This window comes from Cupressus sempervirens, chromosome 1, assembly GCF_028749045.1.
Source record: "Cupressus sempervirens isolate cs-2001-9-10 chromosome 1, ASM2874904v1, whole genome shotgun sequence".
NCBI classification, from domain to species: Eukaryota; Viridiplantae; Streptophyta; class Pinopsida; order Cupressales; family Cupressaceae; genus Cupressus; species Cupressus sempervirens.
The window spans coordinates 77,220,572-77,237,429 of NC_143118.1; the positions used below are offsets into that span (position 1 = coordinate 77,220,572).

At 34.5% G+C, this 16,858-nt stretch overlaps 1 protein-coding gene across 2 annotated transcripts in view; it reads right to left on the reverse strand.

The window, feature by feature from the left end:
* Positions 1 to 759: 759 nt before the first annotated feature.
* LOC149576299 (nudix hydrolase 20, chloroplastic-like) overlaps positions 760 to 16,858 on the reverse strand; it is a 167,925-nt gene continuing 151,826 nt past the window's right edge. For both annotated transcript variants that reach the window (XM_089816751.1, XM_089816748.1), the window contains one exon: positions 760 to 1,187. In XM_089816751.1, the coding sequence (XP_089672877.1) occupies positions 1,180 to 1,187 (8 nt within the window). In that variant the 3' untranslated portion in view covers positions 760 to 1,179. The remainder of the gene's footprint in view (positions 1,188 to 16,858) is intronic.

Sequence of the window (16,858 nt, forward strand, 5' to 3'; positions counted from 1 at the left end):
CAACTCAATTTATCCCTTCTTATCCATTCCTTGGTACAGTCCCTTAACTTTTGGGTATCCATTCCAAGAATCTTCCTGTAATTCTACACTTTGTTATTTATCTCCCAAGTTAAGCATTCAGTGATAATATTTCTGCATAAGGGCATGATTATTATTGTTGTCATCATTTTTACTCAATATATCCAGCAATATTTATCTACGTTACTGAAGTCAAATGTTTAGTTTTAAATTCCAAATCCTTAATTGAGATATCATTATATGTATTGATTGTTTGGGCACTACTAGCTAAACATGCTACATCAACTGGCAGTCAGCTTGGTATGTGTTAAGAAACATATTTTCTTTTCAAATTAGATGAACAATTGAAGAAACATACTTCCTTTCTAAAATAGATGGGCGATTGCTAAGCAGGCAGTTCAAATTTGGTACACAAGTTATAAACTTGTTATTGCTATACACCACGAACTTAACGCAGTTCTAGAAAAGTCTACTGATAACTATGACTAACTAAGCAAAGCAAGAAAACATGATTACATGAGTCATTCTTATCCAGTAATTGAATGCGCTGAAAGTTAAAGGAATCTAATTTACTGCATGAAAAATGAAGTTTAGGATGGCATAGTCATTCACCACAATTTATAGACGCAGTCAAAAAAGACCAAGAATATTGAATAGGTTGGTATAACTGGTAATATTGGATCCACATGTTTGTTCTAACTAGATCTAATCATAAGGCTTTTTCATTATTCTATAGTAGTCTTGCATCAAAATTGAAAATTTATTAATGAATTATAAGCTTATTTATCCATATAATGTATTACAAAATAGGCCCCCGTTTTGGAGTGCATTGACTATTGAATCATATTTTAAGTCATTAGAATAAAATTGCACACCCCTAGCTTTTGAACAGGTTACAAAATATTGTTTAACTCTTGACAGAATTCCCAAATGGCTAACTTAAAACATCTGCTAATCCTTACCAGCTACGGTCAAATATCTGGTCGTATCTTAAACATTACGAAAAGTATTTGGGAAGGAGACATTGTTTGTGTTTGAAGAAGACGGGAGTTGAGGCAATTGCAACATTCTCAGTGCAGACAGGATGACAGCCTTAGCCTCACAAGCATTCACCTCTTCGCAAATTATTCAACAGGTGCAAATAACCAGGCTGGTCTGGATTTATATACCTACACAAGTAGATCATAGCAATTCATTCTTTTTCGACAGAAAATGAAGGCTAATTCCATCAAGGTGAAAAGAGAAAAAGTACACATCATCTATTCTGTAAATAGAAAATGCAAAGTAACAGAAGCTTTACCACTAGAGAGTTACAGAATACAACAAATCAAAAAAGAAAATAGTTCACAGCAGGTTACATATGCTAATAAGCAAAAACATCATCACTGCTTGAAATAGCACCAAGCTTCCAGATTTTTTTGTTAAACTTAAATTCACAGCTAATAGTAAGCTGAACCACTGTAGTTAGAAATCTAAACCTACTTAATGCTGTAAAATAAATTCCAAAGTATGATGCCCCAAAAGTTTCGGCACTGAATAAGAGCAGATAAATCATTCTGGATGATGGAAAGAAATATGTCAGACAGCATCTCCAATCATGCATCAATGTAATGAATACATAAGTAAGACAAGAAAATTCCTTTTCTTAGTAATGACAATATTGCAAAAAGAATAATATTATTAAATCGAAACTAAGTTACTCGGTTATTTGGAAATAGCTCATATATTGGGAAAAATTGGTTCGGATCCTGGTTCAGGGTGAAGACAGCCTGGGGTCGAGAAGGACCCACAGGGTACACAGGGTGCCTATCTTAGACCCTATGTAAACCCAGACCCAACCCAAGTGAACTCAGAGACTGACTGACACTAAACATTTACTGCACTTTTGTTTTTACCTTTCAAACAAATGCAACATATATGCAATACCAGATTTACCTGAAATGTTCCTCCATTCAAGTACAAGTATCTTGGAATCAACTTCCATAACAAACTCAACTGCAAAACTTGTAGAGCAAAAAGAATTCAGGGAGAATGGAAAGCATTATATTCTTTACAAAACAGATGTAGGAATGCAGAATTATGGGACTGGAAGACCAAAAAGATACTCTTTGGTTTGTTGGTTACCCCGGTGATCCTTTATGGATTGTGAGATTTGGGGCATCAATTTGTCAGATAAAAAATGGAGACAAATAGAAAGGATCCAAAAACATTTAATAGTCTGTAATCTCAAGATTAAAACCACCGTTCCTTACGAGATTTTATTGGCGGAAACGAGCACTTTTCCATTAGAGGCCGCTGCCATGGTTCGAATATTATGTTATTTAAAGAAAACTCAAAGAATGGAAAATCAGCGATGGCCTAAATTGATCATAGAAGAAAGACTTGACAGAAGAAAAAACATTTGGATGAGACAAAATGGTAAATGGATGGAAAAGTGGAATATTAGTAGGCAAGAATGTCCAATAACAATGAGGAAATAAAAAAGTACGTGAATGAAAAGTTCAGGAGTCTAATGTGGTCAAAACAAAAAGGACGTAAAAAGAACTAATATGGTCAAAACAAAAAGGACGTAAAAAGGATTATTATATCAAAGACTTTAATCTAAAGAGGGAGCACGTGGAGAAAACATACATAGGAGCAAATATCAATTGGAAAGCAAAAATGCCCATAGCTCAACTTAGAATGGGTTCCCATCACTTGAGGTGTGAAACGGGTAGGTGGACACTACCAAAGGAAGAATGGGAGGAGAGAATACATTTATTTTGCAACATGGAAGTGGTCGAGATAGAAAGACATTTTATCTTGGAATGCCCAGTGTACACTGACATCCGCTCCAGCTGTGACAATATCCTAGCAACCGGCAATTTGGCTTCTATATTTGAGGAAACACAATTGGACAGTACAGAAAATTTAATTATAACCATTCATTGTAGAAGAATGGACCTAAAGAAGCAGTTTCAAAAGACTTAGGGTCCTCCTGCCCTCTAGGGTGGTGTGCTTTTCTAGGTGGTCCCTTAGGCCACTTCGACCTCGTCAACGTTATTAAAATCATTCATTCATTTAGAGCCCATTGAATTTGAAGAGAATATAAATTGGGGCAACTTCATTAATTTTCCTCCTAAGGGCCCATTTGAATTCAAAACATTTTGGAGGGAAAAGGTTAATTGTATGGAAGTTTGTAATTCAACTTAAAAACTGCCGGGAAGCTTCGAGCTGAAGGATTTGTACAGTTTTGGTGGTGAATATCTCCCACCGTAGTCTGCCATAGATCTTGAAAATTTTGTGATCAAAGATGAGGGCATTGAAGATCTGACCACAAAAGGTCAAGTAACTAACATCACTGCAGCTGAGTACCCATTGCACAATTTGTCTAAATACTGGTGTAGCTGCAAGACAAATCAAGGAAGAGAAATTAATAGGAGCACCCCCATCTAACTACTATGGACCTAAGCATTCCATTGGTGCAGGCTTATATCAATTGAATTAGAACAAGATTCAACATCGTTGCCATCTCAGAGTTGTTACAAATTAATTCAGTAAAAGGCAATTTAAACTTGTTTCAAGTCAGTGGGAGCACTACTACGCAGCAAAATCCCAAGCAATTAATAAGGGCTCCACTTTGTTGGCTTGTATTTTCACTTTGCTTGAATCCTGAGAATCTATTGTGAAAATTCAATATTCATCTGTGCAGTTAGGGTCTGCAATACTCATGTGCAAAGAAATCCTTATAAAAACCCTAGGTTTTTAATTCATATATGTGTTTTGATTAGAAACCCTCCCTTGTTTTAAATTTGTTTCGCACTTTTAAAAGATCTTTGAAATTTTAAGGTGCAACCATGCAACCAAGGTAATCACATGGTCACTGCATGGTTAAACTATTAGTAAAGCTATGACACGATAGTAGGAAATAGTCAGGTGCTCAATGTCCACCTAGTCGCACAGTTTATTGCTAAAAGTCATTTCAGACAGCGAAGGCGCGATGTGGTTTGTAAGCAGCTGATCGCAGAGTCGCACGGTTGAAATTGAAGTTAGAAGTGAAGCTGCGACCCTGATTAAAAGCACAAGGATCTGACATGTGGCGGCGTCTGAAGGTAGAACTTTATGATTAACATGAAAACTATGATGCAACGGTGTGATTGACGTTAAATGTATGCCAGTCGCAATTTCGCAGCTCAAAGCTTAAACAATTGGCACAATGGAGTGACTCAGCGACTAGCTATGATCGCATGATTTTCTATCATTTTGCATGTGTTTGGTATATATGCAAATGCCTTCTAAAAATGTGTTTAAGACTAAAGTGGTGATTTCTAACCATTTTACATGTTGAAAAGTCCATTTGTGTTACATCCCAAAATTTGGACCTAATGGATTTAATGGATTTTTCTTTCATGATCATATGAAGTAGGTAGTTATTTATGTCCGTTGTATTAACTGTTAATGAAGATGGTCGTTAAGCATTAACTGTTATATGATGTTTAGCAGTTGCTTGATTTTGAGAATTATGGTTAACAATTTAAAGTCTTTTAAATGTTTATATGAAAATTATTATGGAATTGTTACTATAGTGTAAGTGTTTTCATGAGTGATTGTAGGAGAAGATGAAGGGGGGAAAGCATTGCTAAACGGGATCATCGGAATGGGATGCTTGCTTAGTCCAGTCAACAAGATTGACAGGTATGACCTTAAACTTCTTTGGTAAGGATCTAACAACTTGAACACAAGATACATCTATGGGACCCGTATGAGCTATTAAATAAATAATCTAAGAAACATAAAATAATCTAATTAAAATATAAAACGTACCTCAAAGGATTTTAAATGATCTTTCACCATATTATTATAATATATATGTATTTATGTACATATAGATATAAAAATGAAATGGCAACATTATATTATAATATAATAAAATGATGTCACAACATTAATATATTTACATGAACGTATGTAACTATAAATTATAACAACAATCATATTATAACTTTCCAACTTTTCTTCCATCCTTTTTATTTTTTTCTTCTTGATTGCAACCGATTAAACACTTGGCAAAATAAATTGACAAATAATCTTTAAGTTATGGAATCCAAAAAGTCACGACTATTCCTTTTAATTTGAAGCCGTGTGTAGAAGTGGACATCTTTTTAAATACATCCGACTGCCTTGTGCTACGATATTATTTAGTAAAAACATTCCGCCTTTTTCCATACACTTGACTATCATAATCAAGTTCGACTCCTTTTTAAACCCGACTCCTCCCTTATTATGTTATTTTATCAATGCTCAAGTTCCAACTTTTTACAACCATCGAACCTCTGCCAAACACGGGATTTTTTGCAAGTGTTTCTATCCTTGTACTTGTTGCTATATTAATGTTTCTTGCCGAACATATAAGTTCCTATACACTGTGGTGACGTCTTCAAGCAACTGGGGGGAAGTTGTTTTCAAATCGATTTGCAAACTCCAGTCCATTCCAAATTTATATCAGGTCATGTGTTAATCATTTCAGAGTGTGATATTCCAATGTTTTAAATCATTTTCCATAGCAGTTAGCTAGGCTCAAGGACTTCTTTCCTTCCATGAATAAGTTATAAGCTTTGTTGAATATTCGATGTCATTGTTATTGATTATTCTTCTTAACTCTCATATCATCATAGAAAAAATCGAATAGTATCTCTTATGGGAAAGTTTTCCAAATGCAATAAAACCTTAAATGAAATATGTTGTATGGAAATCAGAATCCAATAATGTTTTCAATTAATCTCAAGAACATAATCATTCAAGTCACAGTTCGTGATAAGTATTCTAAGCAGTGAAATCCTTCTATAATTTATGCATAGAACAAATTGCTCAGAAATTCCAAACACTTGGGACTCACCGGCTATATAGCCATGTAAGGTGAAGAGGTGGAATAAATCTGCAAGAAAGTAGAAGAGAAATCAGATATGAATAATAAATTAATTAAACATACGCAATAGCTCATGCTCATCCCTATAAATGTTTCCTGTTGTCAAGTGGAGCAGTGGTGATGGGATCGTTGGACCCATCAAAAATCCTTGGCCAAGGTAGTTTAAGGGCATGTTCGCCATCTAATGATCACTTGATGTCAGTGGTGTCAGTTATGCAAACATGTTCGTTTCATAACTGTGCAAACATTCTAAACACTAGGATGCTTAGGTGGCTGGACTAAGAACATCCCAAGCCCGATCCCGAGGTAGAGAGGGTCTTTCTAATTCAATAGATTGTTTGGGGATAAGTATGGTCCGAGGTTGGGAGGTTAAGCTTATGTTAATGCTTCTCCTCTTACCGAAGCCGAGGCTTGCACAACCAACTAAAGACGCTCTGAATGATACTTGTATGTTTCTTGTCTTCTTTTCTTGATAAGCATTTACTTACTTGTATGTAGAAAAGATAGTTAATCGATAATTCAGTTATGTCTAGTTAATCGTTAATTTAGTTACTTTCAATTGATCATAAATATAGTTATGTTTAGTTAATCGTTAATCTAGTTACCTTCAGTTGATCATAAATACAGTTATGTTTAGTTGGTAATGGATACAATTATCTTTAGTTAATCATTAAAATAGTTATTTTTAGATGATCATTGATATGGCTATGGTTACTTTAGTTAATTGTTAAAACAATTATTGTCATATGAAAAGGAATTCAGTTATCTATCAAAAAATGTTGGAAATTCTCTATTTAAATTGTCTTTGTTTTCAATATGAAAAATCATTTGTTACATTGTGTTTGCCTTCAAAAGGTGTGACTTGGTCTTCATGACATAGGGTAGCGACTTTTCTTGACTTTGCACATGTTTGAAATACTAGTTTGGTTCGATCCAGGATTGATCAGGGTTCGATTTTCCCTGGGCTGGTTTGAACTCGTAGTCTAGAATTCAATCCCGGCCGAATTTTGGCTGCCTATATCGAATTTGGGACGAATTTGAGCAAATTTACATGGATGGGCGACTTTCAAGTCGCTTTTTATAACAAATTTTATATTTTTTTGAGTTTCGGTTGCCCTAAAAAGTGAATGTAAGTAGGTTATTTTGGCTTCTAACATCATTAGTGGTATGGTATATGATTTATGGGAAAGATTGTGTAAGAGTTTTTTCTTTCATCAACGTTTCGGATCATACTACATGATCCATCATCAGGATGCCAAAAAGTCAATGAGAACAAAAATATGGATTGCAGATCCAAGAGGGGAGATAAAAAGAGGCTGGAGAGATGGAATGGGCACGGAAAGTTAGGAGACACGGATGACGAAGAGAAAGAAATGCAAAAAGTCTAAAGAAAAAAGAACCAAGAAACAAAAAAGAAGGGGCAGTCAACAAGAAAGGATGACTGAATAGAGATGCACACATGATAAGAAAGAGAGAAAAAAGAGGCAAGCGCAACAAAATAACAAAAAATAAAAAGGAATAAAAATAACTATAAATAAAGAGAAGAAAACTGTGGAGAAGATTAAAAATATAGGAAAGAAAACGAAAAGGAAAACAAAAATAAATAAATAAATAATATATAAATATATATAAAGAAAAAGATAAACCTATAAACGAATAGATGTATAAAAATAAAAGAATGGAAAGGTAAATAAATAATTAGATAATTGAGAACAAAAATAAAAATAGGGGAGAGAATATAAATTTTTTAAACCTACTAGATAAATAGATAAGCAAAAGAATATAAATATAAATAAAAGAAAATTAGATGAATATATATATATATATAAGAATAAGAAATCATATACCATACTCATGGATTGTGGAAATCTGATAGCTTTGATCATTAGTGGTGTGCAAATAGGTGATTTTGTGAGCAAATAGGTGATTAACCAAAAGAAGTTCATGATGCTATGATTACAACTTACGTGTTTGAAGATGGTGTTTTTGTTGTTTAAATGATTAACTTAGTTTACATCATATGATTTTATGATACTCTATGCTTCTAGGCTTCATAAATATGTATACATATATAATTTTTACATGTTTTTGTACAAATGAACCTAAACAAACCCAAAACCCTTTCCAAAATTTTCATGTACCGGTGAACTAGTTCTTCGAACCAGTGACCAAGGTTTTCATTCATCAAGCCAAAAGTACCAATTTCCAAAGGGTTTGCATATATGTTAAGACGTGTTAATGAACTCTAAAAGTGCATCATTGACTAGAAGGGAAAAGTGGCAATTTTTAATGCTATTACATGTTCTTGGCCTTTGCGTTTGCATTCAAAAAATGTGTTTTTACTTTTAGTGCTCTTTGAGAAAGTTTTTGGGCATATTGTTGTGTGTATTGGTTCCCCAAAAGTGCATGTTAGTATTAACAACATATTGCCATATGCATTTTCCCCAAAAAGACTCGTTTTTACTCTAAGTCAAGCCATTTTTGGAAGCTTTTCGAAAAGTGGCAATTTTTGAAGGAAATGTATGTGTTTTAATACATGCGTTTGATTGAAAACAACCCGTCTAGGGCACGTTTTTAGTCAAAAACTTTGCATTTCTTCATGGATAATGTTTTCCAATCACTTCAAGGAGCATTCTAGGGTAAGTATTTCAATCTCCAGCTTGTTATTCATCATTTGCAAGCTATTTTCTTGCCCTAGACATCTTTTTTATACGTCTTTGTTATTAAATCTTGGCTTTGGACAATTCTTAAATCCGAAAATCTATTGGATTCTTTTCAAATTTGCTCAAAATTTGGACAAGGATTTGTCTTTCTCATTTTTGGTGGAGTTGAATTTTCCTTGGTTATTTTTCTTAAGGCATTTGTATTTATTTATTTGAATGTTCTTGCAAGTTATTAACATTTCCATTTTCAGATTTGCATGTTTTTCATTTTTGAAGTTGTTCCTTCTATCTTTCGTCTTCTTCTCCAAGTTGCATATGCAAGGTCTCACCTTACTTGCATATGTCGTCAGGTGTAAAATCTCGTTCTTAAAAGAATGATAAGTTCATTTTTTTTCCTCACATACTAATGCAAGTTAAAACCCCACCATTACGCAATCCATGTACCTCCATGTGGTTGCCCAATGGTTGAAGAATAATTTCTCACATTCGTGCCGGAAACATAGTATTGACTTACACCTATTTGAGCATGTTGTGTTTTCATTTCATAACACTTCACTCCTCACTCACATATTTTAAAGTTCGCTGTTCACATATGCAATCCACTCCAAAAAAAACGTTTTTGGCTATTTTAGCCATTCTAAGCTTGACCCATTTGTTCATTCGCTCTCCACAATCATCCCATACACTTTACCTGATCATACTTTGCCCAAATCCATGTTTTTACACATCAAAAGTCAGAAAAGGATCTATCTATGCTTGAACATACCTTAGTTTTTCTGGAAACTCAATAACAACATGCATAACCCCAGACATGCAAAAAAGAAAGAGGAACATGAAACAAAAGTGATCACATGATGGAGCCTACAAGAAGATGAAAGAATGGTTACAAGCATAGAGTGTTTAAAAGCTGAAAATAGTCAATGAACACTCAATGAAACAATCAAGGATGCATATTCATTTTCCATTTCGAGATGCTTCCACCAAGCATGAGCACAACAATCATAAAATATCGAGCATCTTGTAGCAGCATGAAGATCAATAAAGCTTGATGTAAGAGAATTTGTGTCTAGTAAGACACTTAGAATATTATTTGTAATTGACATGTTACATGTGATGGAAATACAAGATGTAATTGCATGTGATAGTATCATGTGTCGATTTGTAACATGTAATCAAGTTGCTAATACATTAGGCATGCAACTTTGAATAAAGTCAAAGTAGTTAGTTAGAGATAAGTCAAGGTGGTTGAGGTTGTTCCACTTTTTCCTCCACCTTTCTCTGTCCTATTTTTCTACATAAAGGAGAGAGCTCATTGTAAATAATCATCTTTTGGCAAGGCGAGAAAATTCTGCCAATTTATTTGTGCACTCTAAGACTTGGGGCTTGGATGTAAATCTAAATTGCTATCAATAAAAGAGGCAACTTGCTTTCAAACTTTGTGTTGACTCAAGGTGTTATGTGACGACATTTTCTGGACATTGATTGTGAGTTTTGGAGCTTTGATCAAGAGCTGTTTGAATTTAATTGTGTAGACTTTGAGCTGCCTATTACATTCAAAGCCAATTTGAACTTTTGAAAACTTTGTGCTGCAGGAGAACAAATTGTAACAGATAGTAGTGGCTGCAATTACTTAGAGCTAAAGACTTTGGGCTTCAGTTGTAAGTGTTTTTATTAAATTTGAGATTATCTAGTAAGAGACTTTGTGCCTTACTGTTTATTTTGCTTGAATCCTTATTTGAGACAAATGCAGGAGACTTTGGGTTCCTATTTTTGTTTCACAAAATATAAAAAGTAAATTGTTGCCCCTAGTGTTGTTCTTATGTCAATTCCAGGGTCACCAGTATTATCGTAGCAATAAGGAACTTTTTGTTAAGTTGAAAAGTTAGAGTTCTAGGGAAATCATTCCTGAAAGAGGAATTGATCAAGAGAACCATCCTTTTTGTACTTTTAGTTAAGTTCCTATTGAAGCCACCTACGAAAAGAAGGGAACCTCCCCTATTGTTGAGAGGAGAGAAAAATCTCATGAAATGTTGCCTAAAGTCACAATTTTGTAAGTCGTAGTTAGTGACGTACAAGATTTTTAGCCAACATGATGTCTGCACTCGAACAATGGATATAGAAAGCGAAAAAGAAACCCTAAAGCGAGGAGGCATGGAAATGGAAGCGAAAGCTCGAAAGAAAGTGGAGACAAGTCTAAAACAATCCAAGCATTAAGAAACGACATGATAAGGATGATGAAAGAAATGGCAAGGAGCAAGAAGGAGAAAACAAAAGGAAGGAAAAGTTAAGTACCTCTAAACTTCCATCAACTAGGTCTATACCGGAAACTAACATCATACAACAACTACTAGAAGCAACATTCTAGCGAAGATTGTTGATCTATTGGAAACATTACCAAAGTTGTGAATGGCAAAAACACGAGGAAGTACCAAGGAAGAACACCCCAGAGAAGATGGAAAGGAGGAAGCAAAAGTAAGAAAGGACACACTTTATTCACCAAAGTGATGGGGACGACACCTATTGCAGTAGAAATGGAGATAATGGGGTGCAAGTTGACAAATGCTATTGTGGATGAAGGCTCCAGCATTAGTGTCCTCCCTGAGAAAACTTGGAAGGCTATGGGAAACCAACCGTTTGGCTATCCACATTTCAGCTGGTGGGAGCATATCAGCATGAGATCAAGCCTATAGGGATGCTAATTGAACAAAAAGTAATGACTGGCACACAACAATTCTTCCTAGATTTCATGGTGATTACTTTGGAAAAGAAGGGATATGATGCATTATTTGGGAGAGGGTGGTTATTCATAGCAAAGGCAAACCATAACTCGAAGAAAAATACCCTTTCCATCGAAGTAGACTGTTGGAAGTACACAATTGACTTAAGGAGCTAGTTTGTAAGTTAGGAACTTGAATCTGATTTGGAGGTTGAGGGTGAAGGTGACGAAGGAGTTCAGCTAGATGAAAAGGGCATATTACGCTTGGGAAATTGCTCAAAAGATGAAACAAGTTTTCTTAATGGGATGTTCCACATGAAATTGGGGGATTACGAAGCGTTTTAACCAAAATGCAATATGTTGCAAATCTCAAAGAGAGAATCCCAGAAAGGAGATGCAGGATGCCATAAGGAGCACAAGAAAAGATTAGCTTAAGTTGAAACAAACGAAGGCATAAAATATCTAATAATCTCATAAAAGATGTAGTGAAGTCCAAACTCAAAGGTTATAGGTAAAGAAATAAAGATGTCCAAGCTATAGTCGAACCCAAAGATTAAGGAGCAAGAGGAAAAAGACAAAAAGAGAGGGAGGGAGCATAGCCTGCAAGCATCAAACCAACAACAAAGACAACTCCGTACAAAGGAGTTTGTTATACAAAGGCATAAGGACTAAATCCATATGACGTACAAAGCCAAGTAGGAAGACAAAGATTGCATGACATACAAATTCAAGAGGAGAATTTATGTACGTACAATCTTCATATGCGGAGGAAGGACGAACTTTGCAATACACAAAAAGATTATTTCCATCTGGCACAAACTGGGAAAAATTCGTATGCAATATTTAAGCTAGTAGGTTATATCAAAGGCTTTGAATTCAGAAAGGGCATAAAAGGTCAAGACATTGTAGATAATAGTGTGCAATTTGTATGAGATTTTGTGGACCCTATCATGAGTATGTTCTACTTTGCTAATACAGATCATCCTTGTTTGGTAGATGTCTATGATGGCATGGACGCAACCATAGAGAAGGTATAACTTTCTATACAAATTACAAACACATGAGAATGGCCCCACATAGTGTGAAGTCTTATGCAATCAGCTAGAAGCAATCATTCATCATCGTTGGGAAAGGATGATTGCCCCATTGAACCTCCTTGCATATGTCGCATCTCCAAGGTACTATAGTGTAATGTCCCCTTCCCAAATTGCCTCACACTATGAATAAATAAAAATCTTCAGTGACGCAATCACTCTCTCTAGTGTATATACGACTGCACTCCACACAGGCTATTACACTTTTCTTTGAACTATTGTGATCCTTGAAATCAAATCTTTTGAAAAACTGATTATATTATTCTCATGAATCATCTTACGTCATAGCTCCCATATGAATAAAATATTTGATACACTTCTACAGGTGTTTCTATATTCAAATCCTTTATAGTTTCTCTCACAAGTCTGCTGTAGAGTTTGCCTTCAACTTCTCTTTGTAATTTTCTACAAATTCTACCCAGAGGTCTCTATCCAATCTTGTGGATATATATGTAATATACCCTTTTTCCTTTAATAATTAAATGAATCTCTTATTTCTAATATGTTTTGATGCCTAATGCCTGGCTGAACAGCCTCGATGAATGATCTTGATCAGCTTGCTGATTGGATGTATCGAATCTCTTTAGTGATATGAATCACGTTCATCTTTGCATTTACAAATTGTAGTCTTCATAAAGTTCTATATATCGATGCTGCGAGTGTTTTGGTTGGATCAGAATTACTAACTGTGCATCACATTTTTTTATAGCCTCAATGTATGACAGTCGTATGTCTCTGCCCAAGACTTTGTCGCTTCATGCTTTTAATAATATGAATATGTTGTATCATATGAGTTTTGGTGAATGTGTTTGCTGCGTCTATATGAACATATGTACAGTATGAAATCTCTCATGTATTTCATAAAACATTAGTCCCTTTTCAATTCTGTTCACTTCGTTAATTTCTATTATCTGCTTGATGTTGTAATGACTTGGGCTGACATGCTTCTCAGACTGCTCCGTCCAGTTCATGATTGGCACTAAGTCTTTAATATGAATCTCCCGTTGAAAACCTCGCACACTACTGAAAAGTATTTTGATTGTCTTCCTCCATATATTTTCTTCTTCCATATATCTTCTGCTAGTGCTTAATCATTTTATATTTCTCTGTCAATGAATTCTGTTAATGTTGTTGACTGTGATATAAGGTTTTCTCAAACTTAGTATCAATGTCACTGGGTTTTACAGTTGTTCAATTCTAGGTAGCTTCCATGGATTTGGATGCTCTTCCGTATTTTAATACTATGCAATGGTTGAATACTGACTGGTATTTTCTTTTCCAACCCTCTACTATTCTTTCCCATCTATCTGCACCGTTCACTCTACAGGTCTGCCATTATTTTTCTTGTTTCCTTCCTAAGCTATGGTAATGGTTGTCCATTCTTAGAACCTCTAAATAGCCGGAAATGCTTAATAATTATAGTCACCATAAATCCCTCTCTCCTGCCGGGTATGCTCAAGAAGATCCCAAAATGAGTCCTCCAAGATTTCTTTTGGTTTGTTATATTCTACCCTTCGCAGCCTGGTCTTCCACATAATCATTGTCTCCTATTTTCTTTATTCTCCACCTGTACTTCTTTATTCCCGTCTCCTGTGAGCAACTCATGATGAATATAATCCTAGCATTTATATGTTTAATCCCTTCTGATACGTCAGCCTTGATACCTGTGCACTGTAACTCATATGGGACTGCCCTTATAATTATCGCTGATATGAATTTCTCCCCCATTATTCGATCTTTAGATATGGAATCCGCTGGCTGTAAATTTATGGTTGCACAGACTCTTCCTCTCAATCGTTACCTTATTAGAGAACACAATCTTTGCCAATATCTAGGAAATTCGCTGCCTTGCAGAGCAGCTCATTGGTCTTCCTTTTTCCTAAAACGATTCACAAGGCCTTTGCTATATAGGTGATTGGCCGACCTGGGCAGTTTAGATACAAAAAATGAAATGTTTTGGGCTTCCTCCTTGCTGGCCGACCTAACCATGCTCAATTATTATTTTATTATTATAATAGAGCTTTTTTTCATTATTTTGTTTTTACTTGTTTCCAATAATACTAATGTTTAGTGCATTAAATATTTTATCATGTTCATTAATTATTTTTATTTCATACTCTATTGATATATTACATTCATTCCTTATCTAAATAATTCCTTTTAACAATAAAGGCAAAAGCCTACACCGCAATGGCAATGGTAACTTACGAGCCTCTCATATGGGAGGTCTTGGGTTCGAATCTACCTTCGCTTAATATATAATAATAATTAATTCAAATAAATAATAATAATTAATCTAGGCTCCGACCGTTACCCATCAAAATAAAAAATTTGTTTTAACAATAAACTATATTATATTTTATTATTAATATTTTTTTATGGAGGTCATCCACAAAGACGTTTTAGGTACCCGATACGGGCCCATGCATGCCTGAAACCTCTTTGACTAAGAGCCAAGGACCGAAGAGCATCCACGCTGCCAAATTCGCCCGGGGCACGATCCCGACCTCATCCCTTTTTGATGTCTTTGGACCTTGCACTCAGCAAGACTTGATCCCTGGTGGGCTCTTTGTGAGCCATTCAACTTCACCAGTAGACCAAGGGCCCTTTGACTATTATTAATATTTTCATTTAGCAAGCTATTTATTTATTATTAATTATTTTTAATTATTACCATTTTATTATTCTATAATTTTATTACGGTATTTATTATGATAACTTTGTTATTATAATATTGTTTGTTAAACTTAACCTCAAGAGTAGGGACATGACATATAGCCAGGAAGTACTTCCTATGCTAGATAAAATAGCACCATATATAGACGAAGAAGTTGCTAGTGGGTGCTACAAAGCTTTTGCAAGACTTCCAAGATGACGACATTCACAAAAATGTTAAGACAAAATTTGGCTTATTTGATTGAGAGCAAAACTTAGTCTAATTGCAATAAAGGACCAATGTGACATATGAACTATCACATGGTGGTACCTCTATGGTCAACCATTTAGGCATCTATAACCTCTCGCAATCAAAATCCTCTCACAACTAAGTATATATTTTTTAAAAAAAATTTACCACTTGTACTCTACAATTCTTTAAATTGCTTTCTATTTTTTTCTGTTACTTTAATTTTGTGAACATTGTCCAGGTTGCAAGTTCTTTTGCTGCTGAACAGAATCAAGGTACACACTCTTCTATCTACTTAGTGAAGCATAACAAATTGGACTTAAAAAAAGCTGAAGGCTTGGTTTACATTTATACCAACTTGTATCTTTTGGAGGATAAGGAGCATCACTACAAAGAAGGGGCAGCCAAAATTTGGGATGTAGAACCTGAGTATGCAAACTTGGATGCAACGATCAAGATCTTAGAACATTCATGGATGATGATACCGATAGCATCATGACACATGGTACGTCTAGCACAAGTGGAATCGTTTTCAGTTCAAGTGATCTTGAACTTGCAGCAATTGGAGATGATGAGGATATTTTTGTGAACTCATATGATTTTGATTCAAATTGATGACATTGAATCATGAACTATATTTTGATTTTGTAATTGTGATGATTTTCTGATTTGCATTGGAATTGTGAACATAGGTGTTCCTGTTATATTATTAAAAGAGTAGTTTATCCAATTGTTCAGTTGATTTTAAAGTTGGGGTATGTGTGTTGCTCGTTTATGTTATTAATTTTCCTTTAGCTAGAAGTTTAGATGCCTTTTAATATAATTCCTTAAAATAATAGTAAAAAAATTGTATGCCTTTTACTTGGTTGTTGAGTTGCCCTCTCGGGTTCCTGGAGCGTTACACTGACAGATTATAGATTTCACCTACTAATATTTTGTATGCAAAGTATTATCACAAGGACAAGATTAAGGGAGTCAGTCAAAATCCTGGACAAGTAGACAAATTAAATTATTTATGGCATTATATTTGACAATTCGAAATTATTGTTTAACAATTCAGTTAGCTATTATTCCAGCTCTTTGAATATTTGTTTCGAATTTCTTTTAGTTTACAAAATAAACATCTTAGATAGTTAGTGTTCTGAAAATTTTTATTTTATAGATTTAAATTGGTTTATCTATTTTATATTGTTATGATACAATACTTCATTATGGTAATATCAAGTTACAAATTAGAGTTTTAGGAGATTTTGAAAACCATGGACCAATCAATGTATTATATGGTGTCGTTAAAATATTAATTAAATTATTAAATAACATATGTTATTAGAGGTGTTTAGCTAGATAAATTGGTATTACCCATATTTTATTATTATTCTATGTTAAGTTCCTATTAAATTTTAAGAGAGTAGTTTATCCAATTGTTCAGTTGATTTTATAATTGGGGTATGTGTGTTGCTCGTTTATGTTATTAATTTTCCTTAGCTAGAAGTTTAGATGCCTTTTCATAATAATTCCGTAAAATAATAGTAAAAAATTGTATGCCTTTTACTTGGT